Here is an 18076-nt window from a genome sequence, read left to right as displayed (position 1 = left end):
GGAACAGTCACCTTTAGCCCAGGCAGGAACTTCCTTGCGTGGCTTCTCATCATCATCAGTTTCATCGCCAGAATTAAGGTCGTTGATGTCATAGTTGTCTTTGTCCTTGTTGGGCTCTGGCGGAAGCTCGCTCCTGTGCGGTGTGATATCATACCTGGAGGTGAAAGCATTCACATGTACAGAAGATAAAGCAAAACTCCCATGCGATGCTCAAACGCTATCTAAAATGAGCGAAAACCATCACAAAATTTTGCAGGAGTATTATGGACATAAGTGGACCTATAAGCAGAAGTTGGAAAAATTAATGCAGGAGAAATACTCGGCAAGCTCAGTGCAACAGCCATACCACACGCCATAAACTGAATTAAATTTTTGGGTTTTACGTGCGAAAACCATGACTTGATCATGAGGCACAACGAAGTGGGGACTCTGGAATAATTTTCACCACTAGGGGCTTTTTAACATGCCCTCAATGCACCTGGCAAGGGGGTTTTTGCATTTCGCCCCCATCGAAATGCGGCCGCCGTGGCCAGGATTTGATCCCGCAACCTCGTGCTTAGCAGCGTAACACCATAGTCGCACATGTCATGAATTTGAAAATTACATTAGTAGCATAATTTCCGATTTGTAAAAGTGATTTTTGAATATTGAATCAAATACAGAACACTTTCTCATATCTAAAGTGCTAAGCAAAATATAAAGGTTCCGTGGAGTCTGTTTCGCAAAAAAAAAAAAAGAAAGAAAGAAGAGGAAGAAGACTGCTTAGTTTCATTATTTGATATTGTTGCAGAAAGAAAGCTGTCGGTGCAGTTCAGTGCAATTGACGCATCGGTACCCTCACTGCCAGTGGCACATACTGAGTGACTCAGGTTCGTGAGAGGTTCATTGAAGAATGGCACATACCCAGTGCATTTGTGGCGCAGCCTGCTAATGCATAGAGCTGTTGTCCTTGAGATACGAGTTCAATTCCGCTCAGCATGGGAGAAATTTAAGGAATATTTTTTGTCATTGCAGAGTGGCACATCCCCAGTAATGCAAGTTGGTGTAAAAAAAAAATAAATGAATAAGTTCTGGGGTTTTACGTGCCAAAACCACTTTCTGATTATGAGGCACGCCGTAGTGGAGGACTCCGGAAATTTCGACCACCTGGGGTTCTTTAACGTGCACCTAAATCTAAGCACACGGGTGTTTTCGCATTTCGTCCCATCGAAATGCGGCCGCCGTGGCCGGGATTCAATCCCGCGACCTCGTGCTCGGCAGCCTAACACCATAACCACTGAGCAACCGTGGCGGGTAAGTTGGTGTCAAAGATGCTCATTGAAGAGTGCCACATGCCTATTGGCACATGCCCAGAAACCCAAGTTCGCATTAAAGAGGTTCATTGAAGATCACCACAGATAGAGTGGCATATACCCAGTGCTCGAAGTTGGCGTCAAAGATTATCTTCGAACAGCAGTACCTGCTCAGTCGTGCATTTACCGTGAGCCATGTCGCCATGAAATATTAGTTTAAGAGTGACACATTTCCAGTCAAATCTCAATATAACGAATCTTGCGGGACCGCCAAAAATCGTTCCATTATTCTGAGAGGCCATTATAGTGAAATCCACAACATTAACCACTCCGCCCATCAACCCATCAATTCTTAAGTTGTCATCGTTTGAGCTACCCAAGAAAATGTCGTGGGCTCTCAGCCTATGCTGTTGCTATTTTCCATAGATTCTGCCACCATGCACCACCGAAGCACCCCGAGTGACGCAGGCAATGCAGACGCTAGAGAGAGAGAGAGACAGCTTGGCTGCACTGTTCAGTCACAATATGCAACCTAGCATCTCCTGCATGCAACAGGAGGTCTGGACATGCCCATGATCCCACCGGAGGGCACAACCACCGCCAAGTGGGGAACGCTGCCGAACGGGGAGCGCGTGGGCATCCTCTGCAGAGGCAAAGCCTGTCCTCCTCCCATTCCAAAGCAGACGCTGACACTGAGAAAACCATTCACAAAAAGGAAGCTCTATGTTGCTTCAAAGCACAATGTTTCTTGTGTGTTTGTTTTCACACTCCTTGCCGTAGACACCGCAGCAGTCTCACTTGAGGCGGACACCTGAACTATTTCAAAGTGCAAACGCGCATAAACAACTCCATCCAGAAAGCGGGACTGTGTGGCATCCCCACGAGTACAGAGGCTACATTTCTCCATAGGTGAAGCTACTACGGCTGCAGAAAGAAGTGCAAAAGAAGGAAGACTTCCTTATATTGAGTTTCAATATACATGGTTTTCTGTAGACAAGGTATAAAATGCTAAATTCCTTGTTATATCAAGAATTTTTTCATATTGAAGTTTGTTATAGTGAGGCTTAATTGTAGTATACAGTCGAACCCGGGTATATCGAACCCTGATATAAAAAATTGTGTATAACAAACAGCTGTAAAATCCCCTTGAATTTTGTATCAAATTTTCAATTTTATATATCGAATTATTGACATATCGAGCTATTTAGCAATACCCTTCGAGCTCGATATATCCGGGTTCCACTGTATTTTCTCAGGTATACAGGAAACCCTCGTTAACTCGAACTCGCATATTTCAAAATATCGGTTAAACCGAAAGTTTTCCACACCGCGCCTTCCCCACCCATAGGTGTCATGTATTTGCTCCCGCTTATCTCGAAGCATTTTTCGGGTGTAATATGGATATCTCGAAATTTTGACTGGGATGGCTGAAGGCAAATGCGTTTACTGAAAGGTGATACAGGCTCCGAGCAAGCGCTTGGTTCCTACTAAGTGCCGAACACGGTCACGATCTAAGGGCGAATACAAAATTCCTGCGGACGCAGCCATTTTCTGTCAACCGCGTCAAGTAACCTTGGAAGCAGTCACGTGGTGTGCGCCGCTTGCGCGCGTGGGCTCATGGGTTTTATCGGGTAGTCGCTCCAGCGGGTTCCAGTCCACCGCATTTCGCATGTGCGAGTGCTCTTAGGTGATTGTGCGTGTACGTTTCCGTTAAATCTCTGTTTCGCTGCGCTATGCGCATGACGCGTTGACTGCGATTTTTTTTGTTGTGTGCATGTGTGTGGTGTAGTTAACGGACGATGACGATGTCCCGCCCCAAGCAGTGTAAATCTCTGATGCTGGAGAAAAAAGACTCATTAATCAAGAAAGGAAGTGGAGAAAGCAGGAAGGTCCAAAACAAGCATAGCCAAAGAATTCAGCATCCCCTCCTCAACGCTTTCGAGAGTACTAAAAAATCTAAAAAATCGGCAGAAGGTCTTGGGTGGCTTCGAGCAAAGCTTTTCCATCAAGCCGAAGCGGATTTCGCTCCCGAATTTCCCGGACGTCGAAGCAGCACGCATGTCGTGGCTCCAGAATGTCAGCGCAGCCAACCTCCCCGTGACAACACAAATGATGATGGAGAAGGCAGACGCTCTGGCGTTGCAGATGGGCCACACAGACTTCAATTGCAGCAAATTTTCGGCATTTTGCTTAACTCGAAACTCCACTTATCTCGAATTTTTTCCCGGATTTTACGACTGAGTTTTACTGTATTTATTTTGGTCTACGAACATGTCTACAAAGTCTACAAATGTGTGAAACTACACAGGTGGCTCCAAATAGCTCACTTGTGTAACATTATAGAGGCAAGTGAGCATGCCAATGAAAGTACATAGATGCTATCATACCCGCTCGACCTTGGAGGGCCACTGGTCCTTACAAACGTGGAGTTTGCTGCAGATGGTGTCTTTGTGACACTGGCCTCAAGGTGATCGGTGGAAGGCACAGTGAATGTCTCGCTGAGGGCTGCTGCAGGCTTGTCCTCCGAAGACAGTGTTACGGTGACGTTCAGAGCAGCACATGCCTTCTCTGGTGTGTTTTCAACTAGGGCTGTGATGGACTGCGAGTCAGACGCTGCCTGAGGCTCCTCAGGGGAGGGCAGAAAGCTTGCCTGGCTTCTTAGTGACTGTGAAAGGCTAGAATAAACAAGGAAAATGGAGACATCTTACATGTTGCTGTAGGGTAGAAGAAAAAAGATGGCAGATCGAACACACTTGTTGGAATCTACATTAAACAAGGCTTTGTTGAAACATTTCAATTAAACACTATCATCATCAGTATTATCATCATTAGCCTATTCATGTCCCCTGCAGGACAAAGGCCTTTCCCTGCGATCTCTAATTACCCTTGTGCTGCACCAACTGACTCCAAATAGCACCCGCAAATTTCCTAATTGCATCACTCCATCTAGTCTTCTGCCGTCCTCTACTCCGCTTCCCTTCTCTTGGTACCCATTCTGTTACCCTAATGGTCCAACGGTTATCCAGTCTGCACATTACATGACCTGCCCAGCGTCATTTTTTTTTTCTTAAAGTCTGTTAGAATATCGTCTATGCCCGTTTGCTCTCTGATCCAAACTGCTCTCTTTCCGCCTCTTAAAGTTATGCCTAGCATTCTTCGTTCCATTGCTCTTTGCACGGGCCTTAACTTGTTCTCAAGCTTCTTTGTCTGCTGCCAAGTCTGCGCCGTATGTTTCCAGTGGTAAAATGCACTGATTGTACACCTGCCTTTTCAATGACAACGGTAAGCTCCCATTCAGGAGCTCACTATGTCTGCCGTACGCGATCCAACCCATTTTTATTCTTTTGTGAATTTCCTTCTCACGGTCCGGCTTCCCTGTGATTAGTGTACCCAGGTAAACTTACTCCTCCACAGACTCTAGAGGCTGACTTGCGATCTTGAACTTTTGTTCCCTTGCCAGGTTATTTATCATTATTTTTGTCTTCTGCATATTAATCTTCAGTCCCACTCTTACACTCTCCCTGTTAAGGTCCTGAATCATTTGTAACTCGTCTGCATTGTTGCTGAATAGAACAATGTCTTCGGCAAACCAAAGGTTGTTGAGATATTTGCCGTCGATCTTTACACCTAAGCCTTCCCAGTTTAATAGCTTGAATACTTCTAAGCACGCAGTGAATAGCATTGGAGAGATTGTCTCCTTGTCTGACCCCTTTCTTTAAAGGTATCTTTCGACTTTTCTTGTGTAGAATTAAGGTGGCTGTGGAATCTCTGTAGACATTTTCTAGGGTATTTACGTAAGCGGTCTGTACTCCTTCATTACGCAATGCCTCTATGACTGCTGGTATCTCTACTGAATCAAATACTTTTTCGTAACCTATGAAAGCCATATAGAGAGGTTTATTGTACTCTGCAGATTTCTTGATAAGCTGGTTAATGACATGGATGTGATCCATTGTAGAGTAACCTTTCCTGAAGCCAGTCTGCTCCCTTGGTTGACTAAATTCCAGTGTTGTCCTTATCCTATTGGAGATTATTTTGGTAAATATTTTGTATAATACTGCGAGCAAGCTAACGGGCCTGTAATTTTTTAGTTATTTAACGTCGCCCTTTTTGTGGATTAGTATAATGTTTGCATTCTTCCAGTTATGTGGGACCCTTGCAATCGATACACTTCGTATAGAGAGTCGCCAGTTTTCCTAGCATTGTGTCTCCTCCATCTTTGATTAAATAGACTGTTATTCCATCCTCTCCTGCCGCTTCTCCCCGTTTAAAGCCTTGCAAGGCTTTTCTGACCTCATCTTTAGTTATACGAGGAGTTCCTGTATACTGTTCATTATTATTTTGAATAGAGCGCTCCAGAGTCGTCTGGGTACTGTAAAGGTCAGTATAGAATTCTTCCGCTGCTTTGACTATATCTTCGAGATTGCTGATGATATCACGCTGCTTATCTTTTAGTGCATACATCTTGGTTTGTCCTATGCCAAGTTATATGTATGCCATATGCCATATGTAAGGGTCTTTATATCAGGTTTCTGATTTTGTTTCCTATTTTTCGCTGGTTAGGTGAAGCGCCTTGTGTGCATGCAACCTTTTGTCATACTTGTTGCAGTCTGCTTGCTTTGTTATTCTTGAGCTTTTTGATGGTACTTCTCACACTGAACTGACAACTTGTGTCAACTTTGCACTTTTTCATGTACCTTTAACACTCCTGCCATGGATGCCAAGGCTGCTGGCACTATTGCACAAGCAAACAAGCAAGCAAGCATGTACGCATTTTAATTTCTTACTAAGTGCAAATTACTGTTCATGTTCTCCCATTGCGGAAGTTTTGTGCGAGTTGGATTTCCGGTAACACGCATGTACTACCTAGCTGCTTGTGTTCTGCATTATGTTTTGCAGCATAGTGAATGTCCCTGCACAGAAAGACTTTTCTTTCTGGCCTTAAGAATGTGCTTCAGTCCCATGATACAGGTGCAAATGCCAAAGTGAATGCATTGTACCTTACCCACCCTTTGCCCAAACATGCCCCCATGTGACTGTGGAGGCAAGAAGATAACTTTCGCTAACCGTTCATCTACTCATTGCCCATTGTGACCTTACTGTCACTCTTTTCTATCCCACAAAATCTTCGAATACAGTTTCTTTCCTTGTTCTGTCTACATTTGAAACTCCTTACCTAGTGCCACTTGCTTTATTCATCAACCACATTTATTGAGAAAATTGGCAATTGTTAATGTAATGTCCTTTTATTTTGAAAATGGCACTACAGAAAAAACAGACAAAACATGGAACCTGTGTTTCGTGTCTATTAGTGCCTGGTTTTTTTTTCTGTGGCACCACTTTAAAAATGAACTTTCATGAACTGTGTTTCATGCCTATTAGTGTCTGGGTTTCTTTCTGCGGCGCCACCTTAAAAATGAACTTTCACCAACTCACCCAACTCGCACCTTTCTCCATTTCTGTTTGCATTCTTGGTTTCTTTTGTTTGTTTTATAAGAGATGTACTGATCGATGCTTTGCTGTCATAATGCATATAACTCATTTTCGTGTTTCACCTTGACTTTTTGCATTCCTACTTTTTCAATGTTTGTTTCCCTCCTCACTCTTGTTACGTATGTCAAAATAAATAATAAAAGGTGTTAAAGGGACACTAAAGAAAAATACTAGGTCGAGCTAGATTGAAAAATTAGGCTTCTGCAATAACGAATTCGTTATTTGTGGTGAGAACAAATTTCGTAAGCGTGAAAAATAAAAAAAAAAATAAAAAAAATAATTGAAAACAATATTGGAGTGCTGCCATCTGGCATGAACTATGCTACATCTCTCGTGATGTAAGCATTCTGTGTGGCTGGCATTGCTGGCAAGCTGCAAGATACGTACAAGCAAAGGGTGAGCAGCAGCAGAGAGAGAGAGAGAGAGAGAGAGAGAGAGAGAGAGAGAGAGAGAGAGAGAGTGGTAGTGAAGAGGAAGAGGTTATTTTGACGAGACCACCCTGAAGGCGCAACTCTGTGCGCGACCGCGACGAGCAACGGCTTTGAGCGACGAATCGGGCCGTCACGTGAACAGATTGCTCAGTCTTGTAGCGCGATGGCTCAGTTCTGCAAATCTAGAATTCGTCGCTCGTTGCCCGGAAGTGCTATGAACTACTAGCCAATAGTGTGAGGCCGGAACTGTATGTACATAAGTCAAGTACTACCGATTGTCGCATGGAACGAGCAAATGATTGAATTTTTATACGTGCAAGGATAAGAACCTACTGCAAGACTTTCAGAAATATTTTATGCTGCTTTTTACAGTAAAACACATCAACTTAAGTTAATAAAGCGCGCGTCACGCTAGTTTCGGTGCCCATATTGCTGCCCTCATATCAGCAACACTGGGGAGACGTCGCTCGAAGTCATCGCTCGCATGGGGTACAACTTGTAGGCGACGAGCGAACGCGACAGCCATCTCCATCGCGTCGCTTGACGCCGTCACATGCAAGATCGCTTGCATGGGGTTTATACTTGACTGCGTTCAGCGAGAGGAGGTGGATGAGGCAAACGGGAGGCAGAATGTGCTGAGGTAAGCAGTTTAAGGAATGCCACTGATGCAAGTTGCAAGAGCAGTTGAAAGAGCAGGTGAGAAAGGTGACTTGGAGATTATGTAACGTCCTCAGTCTTGCTGCAGGTGATTTAAATCAAGTGGCAGCAGTGGGACATGCAACAAAGTCTTACACTGGCACACAGAAAATTAAGATAGATTTCAACAGAGATGAGGTATGTAACTTGATATTTTCCTGTAGTGTCTCTTTATGAGAGGAATTCCCCATGCAAGACCACTGTACTTCAGTCTTTATTGTAACTCCATCATTGTAAATGCTAAAAAGTGCTTCACAGAGCTTGCAGGACAGAAAAGAAAGAAAACACAAGGAAACACAAAAATTATACACAGAAGCTGACTCTGAGCCAAGCCTTAACAAAAGATGGTTGCCATGATATTAGTAAACCAGTACAGGAGGAGTGGATGTTTCATCCCCCCTCTCCCTCCCCCCCCCCCCGACCCCTTCTCTCTTTGGTCTTCTTTTCCCTACTGTGCTACAACTTTTTTTTTATGTAGAGTATATCTGGCCCAAGAAGTGCAGTCTATTGAGAACATGTAAAGGTCGCCAATTCCATTTCTTGAACACGTCAGCTCCCCTGGAGAGGCGCTGATGTCGCGAGTAGTTGCGTGCAGCGAGAGCGGGTTCTATTAGCCTTCATGCCTATGAAGGCCAGCAGTCGTAGTTTTAGTTACTAGAGCTAGCGCACATTAAGCCTTCACACTTGAATTAAAAACTGACAAAATTAAAACCAAAATTATATTAAAAACAAGGATGTTTCGAAGCTCGACTGGCTCCTTCAGCAGTAGGCGTAGCTGTGGTTATATTCGTTTGTGGTGGTTCGATAAATGTGCGGATACACATTGCACAGGTTAGCCAATAGACACTATTAGCTTGGTTTGTCAGGAACAAATAAAGCAAGCTGTGTTGCCATCCGATACAAAACCTTACGAAATGCGATAACTGGTGAACTGTTTTCTCACCTGTTTAGCATTGCCTGCTGCTGAAGGCTGTTGTTCAGTTTTGCCTTCTGCGAAAGGCTCGTACTCGGCTGACCGAAGATGAGCTGTAAAATTGCACGAGACAAAAAGGGAAGAGCAAAAGTAAATGTAGTGCAACAATGTAGTTGAAACACAATGGAACAAAATTGTACTTTCAGCAGGCTACATATACAATAACCATCACCTCGTGCCTGTTCCATCTCTCGTTTCTTTATATTTTGTTACTTCACGACAGACTACACATGTTTCACACATTTTGAACATCCAGGTAATACATTCATAAGGTTTTAATTTTGCTCGTGCTGTTACACAACTGCCGTTACTCTTGCTCAAAATAACGCTGCAGGATCAGTACAGACGAACCCGTTTATAATGAACTCCACAGCTATGCATAAAGTGGTCGTTATATTAGAAGTTCATTATATATGCACTTGCCTATAGAAATGCTAGAAAATCAACCAAACTGAAGCTGGCGTCAGCAGTTATGATTCAGCAGCGCAGTGCTTTGGTCCGAAAACCAGATTTTCAGTGTCAATTTTGTTCCTGCTGCATTCCCATACTTAGTTGCAAACTTCCGTTAGAAACATCCACCTAAAGAACGAAACGCGGCGTTGTATAGCTCTTTCAAAATGGCAGCCGGTTCCCATAACCTGTCATTTTGAAATTGCAAGCACAGCTGCCATTTTTTTATTTGAAAGCTTGCGATATATTTTACTACCAGCAGGACATGACTGTATTCTGCACAAGACATCAAAGCGTTTCAGTTGGCTGGAAGTGCAAATACTCAGAAACTACTGTTGGCATGCCGCCATACTGTGAAGATCTTGGACATCATGGTTTTGGCATTACGACTGCGTATAAGCGACGCAAGAGCTATAAGACTACATTATCTATGTCACTTCGGGCGAAAAAATTCATTGTTTCAAAGGTAGAATGTCACCGCAAACCATTATCAGCAATATGCAATGAGTAAACAAAGCGCAGCCGAATTGTGATCTCCTGATAACAGCGTCGTAGTAACAGCCGATCCTTTGCAACATAGGGTGGCGGCAGCGAGTGGTGCAGTGTCCTTTCTGACTCAGGCCACGTCGACAGCAACGTTTGAGCAGCCATTGTTCCCATGATGGAAGGACACAGATGGTAATTTCAAATTGCTGAAACAGGCGTAATGCATGTGGTACTGCAGGGACAACAGTGTGAAAACGAGAGTGACGCCATCATGGCATCCGTTATTGCATCGGTGCACGTGCCACTACCTGACCCACACAATGCGGTGTGTGCTTGCTTCATGTACTTTGCGGAGCTTACTTAGCAATTGCCCTCTCTTTACCATGACCGGGTTCGAAGCATTTGTTGTAACAGTACGCCGATTTAAAATATGTTCATCATACCTGGAAGTGTTTTCAATAGGCAGGCTCAGACAATTGCAAGTGCACTGAAATGTGGTCATTATAACCAATATATCGCAATAAGTAGGTTTGACTGTGTTGCTCAAACGAGTTCCACTCACCGATAAGCCCCACTGCTGTACTCGGTGCAAGCCCTTCAGCAGAATTTACTGTATACTCACTGCCTTTTGGTACAAGTTACACAAGAGGGAACAACAAAAAAAGCAATAAGCAATAATGCAAGCCCTCCAAGGTGGAGCTGTAAAAGCCACATGCAAATCTCAAAAAAAAAAAAAAAAAAAAACGAATAACAACGCTGGACATCGGGACGTGACTGACAGACGCGCTTCATCTGTCTCAGTCATGTTCCATTGTCCAGCGTTGATATTCGTTTTCGTCAGATATGTACCATCGAGCCCAAGTTAGCACGTTACTACATGCCAATGTTTCATTGTACTAGAAATGCCCGATGCCCATAACATAAGACACTACTCACCCTTGCGGCCACTGCATCAGCGCAAGCATTCCTGGCCATCTTCGGAGGCTTGCTTATGCTCAACTGCATCAGAAAAATGTTCTATTAAATTTTTACTCTCGTAAACCTGGAATATATGTTTCAAAGAAGACCTAAATGCAGAAAAAGATCTCACAGTCAGAAGACTTGAGCGCGAGACCTCCTGTTATTGCATGCAACAAACAAAAATAATTAAACGCAGTTGATTTGCATTACATCGACCCTAAGAGGAACAACGAAATTGATTGAATTAACCGGCAGCTCGAATAAAATGATGCAGAAAAATTGTGAAAACACACTGCTGATTCATTTGGCAGTATTTGCTTGATTTTAACATGTCCCCAAATCAAACTCTTAAACAAAGTAGAAATATAATGTACACCTGATATTAAAAAGAAAAAGAAAGGGGGGAGGGGCAAGGTCTAACAGACGTTGCACAATAACTGGCAATTTCTTAAAGTCTGCTTCGTTGCACATATTTTAACGGGCCCCTCACCAGGCCCCACAGCAAATTTTGGTTATACGCTGGAAGTTGTTACGTGTCTTCTAGGAAGCGCTCTGCCAAAAAGATTTTCAAATTGGCTCATTAATAGCCGAGATAGAACTATTTCAGTGCCGCGAACCCATGATTTCAGCAGGCGGGCTTCGCTGCCAAGCAAGATGCTCTCTTCACTCGCCCTGTGTAGCCTTCGCAAGCAAAATTCCTTCCCGGCATTCTCCCATACCAGACCTCGAGGATCGCGTGATGCATACGTTACAGGTCCCGCCTTCTTTTTTCTTTTCCTACTTTTTTCCCCAGCGCTATGCATTTCCACTGACTGTGCCGCGCGAGAGCTGTTGTCTCGTTCGTGCAGCACAAAATTTTGCGCACTGTGCACAAGGAAACATGACTAACGGTATATTTCAGTGCTACACGAATACTGAGCAGATCGCAGAGCGTGATCACACACTGGAACATGGTAGAAAATGGCACAGTTTCGGTACCTGCGCACGTGACCGCACGACCGTGGGAACAAGCAGACAAAGCGGAAGTGCATCTGTCTTGCTTCGGTGCGAAGTAAAACAAAAAAAAAATACGCAGACACTCCGTTTGTGTGTTTTATTATTTCTCTGAACTTCGATTCGTCAATTCAAGCAACAGATCGCACAGATAACAGATGTCTTGAATAATTCTTGACGTCACATGTCACCACGAGCGACGTCACACTGCGGACACGACTACACAGGCGCAGGGGCACGACTACATCACTGTCCGGCTTGGAGTGCGGCGGCCACAAGGAGAAGGAAAAATGACGTTCGGTTTGAAATTTCAGAGATTTCCATAGCGCGTAGCGATGTAATACTTTGCAGATACGATCGTTCGCGCAATGTATGCTCTGCGCTTGTCAGCTTAAAATTGCCAGACCTGTTGAGGGGTAAAGTGCGCCCAAAGGACGGCACACAACAGCGTTTCTACCAAGTTGACATTTCCCAATTCCCCGAGTTTTCCAGGTTTTCCCGGAGTACCTTTGCAATATTCCCTGAGTGACGCAGAACTTTGTTTTATGATAAGACGGGCTCCCTACATCATGTCGTCCAATGGTGTCACTCTTAGTGAGCATATTAAAAAAAAAAAAAAAAAAACCAGCTTAATCCAGTTTTAATAGTACGGGACAGTGTTTACTTTATTCAAAAAGAAAACAGAAGGGAGGTGTTAGTAAAATGCACAGCGAATAAAATATCTTCGAAAGAAATAGTAAAACCTATTACAAATTGAGTCGAACATTCTCAAGTACGAATAAGAAGAGATGCATAGGGAATATTTTCGAATATGAGCTATTTCTAGCAACTGATAGCAAGCTAATTGGTATGAGGCCCGAACTTTGTCACAAGTGAGATTCTCTCGCAGCAACTGGTAAGTCAATCTCAACTGTCCTGACATATTCTCAGCCTGCACACAATGCCTCAGTGTTGCGTTTCACTGTTCTAAAGAATTTATTTTTTGCTTGGATGAGGGGCACCTGCATCTCGGCGTCAGCCAATGCTTTACTTTTAGAGTGCAAGCTCCTCCAAAAAAGCGGCGGCATGCTTCCTTTCCAGTTCATTTCTGAATGCATAGGTCCCTTGTCTTCTTGTTCTCCTTTGGCTGCGTGTTCGTCACACGGACTATTTGAAACATTCTCTTGGACAGTTACAGTCAGCGTCCGATTTTTCGGCCTCCATAGGGGCCAAGAAAACATCCGAAAAAAGTAATGCATCTCTTTTACAGCCCTGAAAGGCTCAAATCGCCATAGGCACGCCCGAAAAAGCTCTGAAGGCCTGCCAGCACACTTATTAGGTGTATCGGTGCTCGTACTGTGACAGAAAATGGCGGGTGCATGCGTGTGTAATTAAGGAATACATATTGTGTACCGTGACAGTTGCCCCTTCCTACACTTCTTATGCTTCACAGCGTAACATTGCAGTAATGAGGTGAAGCTGACTTTCAGGAACCGGCATTATGCAATGCATTGTGCTTTTCGAACTTCGAAGCCAATCGCAATGATCACAAAGGCAGTGTCGGTGCCATTGCCGACAGCAGCGAATTCATTCAATGAAAAACACTGCTGAGAACAGCCAGAAGAGTAATACCGAACCTCGAAGCAGCTAGGCCTAGCATTGCCAGCGCATCTGCCAGCGGCTTCCAGCGCATCTGCATGCAAGTGCGCCGGTTCGAGGCGGCAAGGTTATCAAAGTGATGGCAGCGGTGGTTTTAATGAATGCCGTTTCGGACCTGCGGTCACGGCAAAAAGTCAGGAAAATCAGACGGCGAAGGGTTCTTTCGTCCGAAATTTCAGACGTTCTTATACATTGACCCTATGGGGTACGCAGTAGTGCCCCGAAGCCATCCGAATTATCTGGTGTCCGGAAAGTCGCTTGTTGAGTGTGCTCTGGCAACTCCTCCAGCTGACGACACGGCATCAAAGACCATTTGTTACAATTCCTCTGTTACTCAGGCCAGCATTACTACCACTTTCGTTCTCTTTCAATAAAATTACAGCTGATTTTCCCTGATAGAAGCGCAAATTGCCCGAGTTTTCCATGAGTTATTCCAGACTAGTCAAAATCCCCGAGAATTCCCGGTTTTCCCAGTTTTCCCAGCTGGTAGACAGCCAGCACAAGCATTTTTGCATCCCACCCGCGTCGGAATCTCGCCGCCATGGTCGTGAGTTGCGCCCATGGCCTTGTGCTTAACAGCAGAACGCCATAGCTGCTAAACCCCTGGGGAGGGAGGTGCGGTAATGCTAACTTTAGATATAAGTATTTTTTATGAAGTATGAAATTAGAATTACAGGACATAACTGGAGGTGCAGCTATGCATTCATAATGTATAGTCGAGACTGTGCATACACGAATTATGTATCAACATTTTTGTTCTTAAATGATGATTAGCTGGTGAGAAGCATGAATGATGCATATCGCATACATAAATGAGGCAAGGTTAAAATGAATCAGCCCACGACAGCTAGCAAGAAGAATATCTCGAGATTATGCTGACAAACTCATAAGTGCACTTTGCTTGAAAGTGAAGAAGCTGCCCAATTAATATTGTTATGTGTTTTTTGTAATAGTTAAACCTCATATAGTGAACTTCAAATAATAAAATTCTTGATATAACAAAGTACTAAATAACATTTTGTAACGTCTTGTCCATGGAACACCACATATTTAAAACATCAATATAACAAAGTGCGTTTACACCCTATCTATATAATGAAATTTCACTAGTGTCGTGAAGGAATACCAAGACAATAAATGGAAACTTCCATGGACGCCGATGGTTAAATGACTGGATTACAAGTGGCTGCTTGCGAACGCACCTCCCAAATCGCGTGCCATGTGACTAAGAGTGTCCACCAAAGCGGAGCAGCATCATGTTCCATATAAAGTCCAAGTGCGATAATATCTTATTGTGCCCCACACGCGGTATGCTTTGGGTACGAGTGAAAGCGTGTGAGGGCAAGCCAAGAAAGGTGGTGGCTTGATAAGCGCAGTCTTCCTGCATGAGCAAAGGAAGGAGGAGATCTGCCGAGAAGGCAAGTCATCATGTGTGCTTCTTCCTGCGCGTTTAGTAATGAAGGTTGCGAAATATTGACTTTCAGATACATGTTGAAGCAAGAGGCAGACAAAGCATTTGCTCCCCGCAAATGCGCATCACTACCGCCCATAGTGGACGGTACTGTCAGCTGTAGAGGCGGAGTGGATGCAAAAGTGTTGCTGGCCTCGCCTTGTACCGCTGATGTGAAGATATCGTCGACATGGCGTGAAGCCGTATTTTTCATAGCCGGCTGTCAAATTAAAAAAAAAACGTAATCTGCCTCTAATTAAAATTTCATTTTTCTAATTGCCCAATGCGGAAAGTTTTGCGACCCCTTCTGTGTAAGAAAGATCCATTGGTCACTGTATTTATTTGCATAAAAAATCAAATTTCAATGAAATGAAATTTCAATATAACAAAATAAATTGCCAATTTTACTGACTGTAATGCAGAGGTTTAATTGTGGATGTTATTGATGAAATTAATGGCTCGATGACATAGTGTTTCACTGGATGTAAATCTGCAACCTAGAGAAATAGGCATGCTGAGTGTAAATGGACATTTCTGAAGATCGCCAAGCAGCCCAACGCCACATCGTTTTTGAAACCTGGCTATTATTAAACGGACACTAAAGAGAAAAATTATTTCAGCTGTGTTAGTAAATTACCCTTTTACGATAACAAAAAACCCACTCTTATATTGAGAGGGGTCATAGCAAGGCTAAAAAAATGGCGCAAAAACAAAAAATGGTTGGCAATGTCTGCTTCAAGTTCTCGCACCAGCTTGCCGTGAGGTCAAATTTTGGTGCTGTATGCTAGCATAGAGTTTCTTACAATAGTTACTAGAGGGAGCTCTGGCACTGCAATCATTCAGCAACCATGGGAATGATGGAAAGTACATGGATTTGCCTGATCTTCGTGCTTGTGGATTCAGACGTTATTGTGGCTTTGTTTACTGTGCTTTATATACCTTCATTGTCATAAATTTCCGAGCCATCCCAGTTTTTTCATTTCAGAAACAACCAATTGCCATTAAGTCAATAAATATAGAGCTATGGTCTTGTCAGTCTAAACTGACCTAGTGTTCCCTTCAAGCACACTTTTCTTGGTCAAGGTTGTGCTTTTTACTTGACAGCACTTGCGTGTTCCTGCTCAACACAACATTTCATGTACTTAATTACATGCACAAATTTCTTGATATTGTTAATATAAGCAGACAACGAAAGAAACGAGGAAAAGTATTGAAACATAACTTACGGGAGTTGGCTTCTTGGATGCAGAGACCAGAGGAGATTCTGCTTTCCTCTTTGTAGCAGCCGCTAACGTATCAACATTTAGGCTGCGCCTGGTAAGCAATAAAAAACAAAAACAAGGTTTCTATAAGGGAATGAGGTTCTCAAGTTTGCAACAAAACACTTAACCATGCAAGTTACGATTCCCAAATGCCTGCAGCACCGATAAGACTGCCAAAAGCGAAGCACTGGCCTAGAGAGGCTTCGTGCCACCACATCAGCTTAGTACCTGGCTCCAGATAATTACAGATTTAAAGGATTGCTGACATGATAGTTTAGACTTCTTATATCTGCTTTAAATAATGATCCTCGACCTTGTAACCTTTGAAAAATTACTGACAAGCCTTAGAGCACTTTAAATATTTTCTACAATAACTTTTCTATCAACCAGTTTTGGTTTTGTTTCCCAGGAGGTGCTTGTGTCATGACACAGTAGGCAGTCACATGGTAAGAGAACAGTGTGATGTTTCGGGGTACTTACTCCAGCTTGCTCGGTGGTCTGCTGAGCTACTACTTGTTAAGCATCTGATGCAGCAGCATGACTGAGCGAGCTGGAGCGTGTGCCAAAACTTTGCGACATCGCACTCCAATATGATTATCTCCTCCATCATGACGTTACGACACATACACCTCAGATGTCAGATGTTATTAAAGTGATGCTGTACATTTGAGCAAATACAAGAGAAGTAGCACAATGGAGTGCCCTAAAGCAGAAAACTGAGGGGAACACCTCATAAGAAACAAAACTAAAACTTTTTCATATAAAGCTATTGTAAATAGTTTATAGTGATCCGAGGCTAGTTGGTATTCCTACTATGGTTTCAAAGTCTAGGACTTTCCATACTGCTTTAATATTAGGCAATATGGCTTTGTTTCCGTTCGTCTGCAACATTTCAATGAAGCTCATGCTAATCTCCCATTATTTTATGAGACACTGAAAGACTAACTTTTGGATTAATACAATGGGAACTAGCAACAGGTGAACCTTTGAACAGCATTGCAACTACGGACTGCCAGCAAAATATTTTGGCCCCTTTGCACTTTCCGCATTTCAAGGGCTTATGGACAGGGGCCGTACTCTTGGCTGATCAATGTTAAGGATACTTTGAACTTTACATAACATAAAGTCCAGCACGATGCTTCATAAGTAATCTCCCAGCTTATCCAATCAATGTACACTGAAAGTGACACTTCCGAAAGCGATACACTGAGAACATGGCCTTTGGTGCCTCTGAAAGATAGACGTGCTCTACTTTTGGCCAAATTCAAGGCAGCTCTCATTCATGACAAATATAACACGCACTCGCTCTGCTTGAGCTGATGAAATGCAGTCCGTAGCTTTAACCTCTCGAGCTCCTTTTGCTGAGCTTCCCGTTGTCGCAACTGCTCTTGCTCCCGCCGCTCAGCTTCACGTCGCTCCCGCTGAGCTTGTGCCCTAGCCAGCCTCTGCTCTCGGTCTCTGAAACACGAAAGAAGAAGATGTCTCTCATGTTTGCTTCAAGAGCATCCAAAGGTGGCCTAGAGGGGGGGGGGGGGGGGAAGTGAGTTGGACTTTTACTTGACAGGGTCCAAAGCGCCCTCACAAGAAGAAACCAGGTTGTTCTCTACCTGCAACCTGCTTCACGATTAGGACAGGAGCAAAGAGCGCTTGCACGGGACAAATGTGAGGACGAGAGACTAGGCCCTGTTTGTCGTCTCCACTTCGTCCTGCTTAAGCTCTGTTTGTGCCTGTCCTAATGATGTACCAACCAGCCCAGTTCAGCACACTCCTTCTGATTCATGAAGCTGTTTAGGATAAGCAAGGAGAAAGATAAGCATTCCATTGCCTAATGTTATTAAAAGAAGGAGGCAGTCTGCAGGATAGCAACTGTTAGGAAATGTGGACGAGTTGGCCAACCTAGAGTGAGGTAAAAACAATTAAAAAATAAAATAAAAAAGGCAGTCTACAATATT

The 18076-nt window shown here is 43.6% G+C and overlaps 1 protein-coding gene across 1 annotated transcript in view; it reads right to left on the bottom strand.

The window, feature by feature from the left end:
• LOC135915058 (inner centromere protein B-like) overlaps positions 1–18076 on the bottom strand; it is a 57464-nt gene that overhangs the window by 11201 nt on the left and 28187 nt on the right. The window contains exons 8-13 of the mRNA XM_065448041.1: positions 17427–17582; positions 16089–16176; positions 10758–10820; positions 8856–8938; positions 3680–3967; positions 12–154 (exon numbers count right to left, since the gene is read on the bottom strand). Coding sequence (XP_065304113.1) covers positions 12–154; positions 3680–3967; positions 8856–8938; positions 10758–10820; positions 16089–16176; positions 17427–17582 — 821 coding nt within the window. The remainder of the gene's footprint in view (positions 1–11; positions 155–3679; positions 3968–8855; positions 8939–10757; positions 10821–16088; positions 16177–17426; positions 17583–18076) is intronic.

Source organism: Dermacentor albipictus, chromosome 1 (assembly GCF_038994185.2).
Source record: "Dermacentor albipictus isolate Rhodes 1998 colony chromosome 1, USDA_Dalb.pri_finalv2, whole genome shotgun sequence".
Classification (NCBI taxonomy): Eukaryota; Metazoa; Arthropoda; class Arachnida; order Ixodida; family Ixodidae; genus Dermacentor; species Dermacentor albipictus.
Note: the sequence above shows the minus strand (reverse complement) of the source record. Positions and strands in the feature narration are given on the sequence as shown.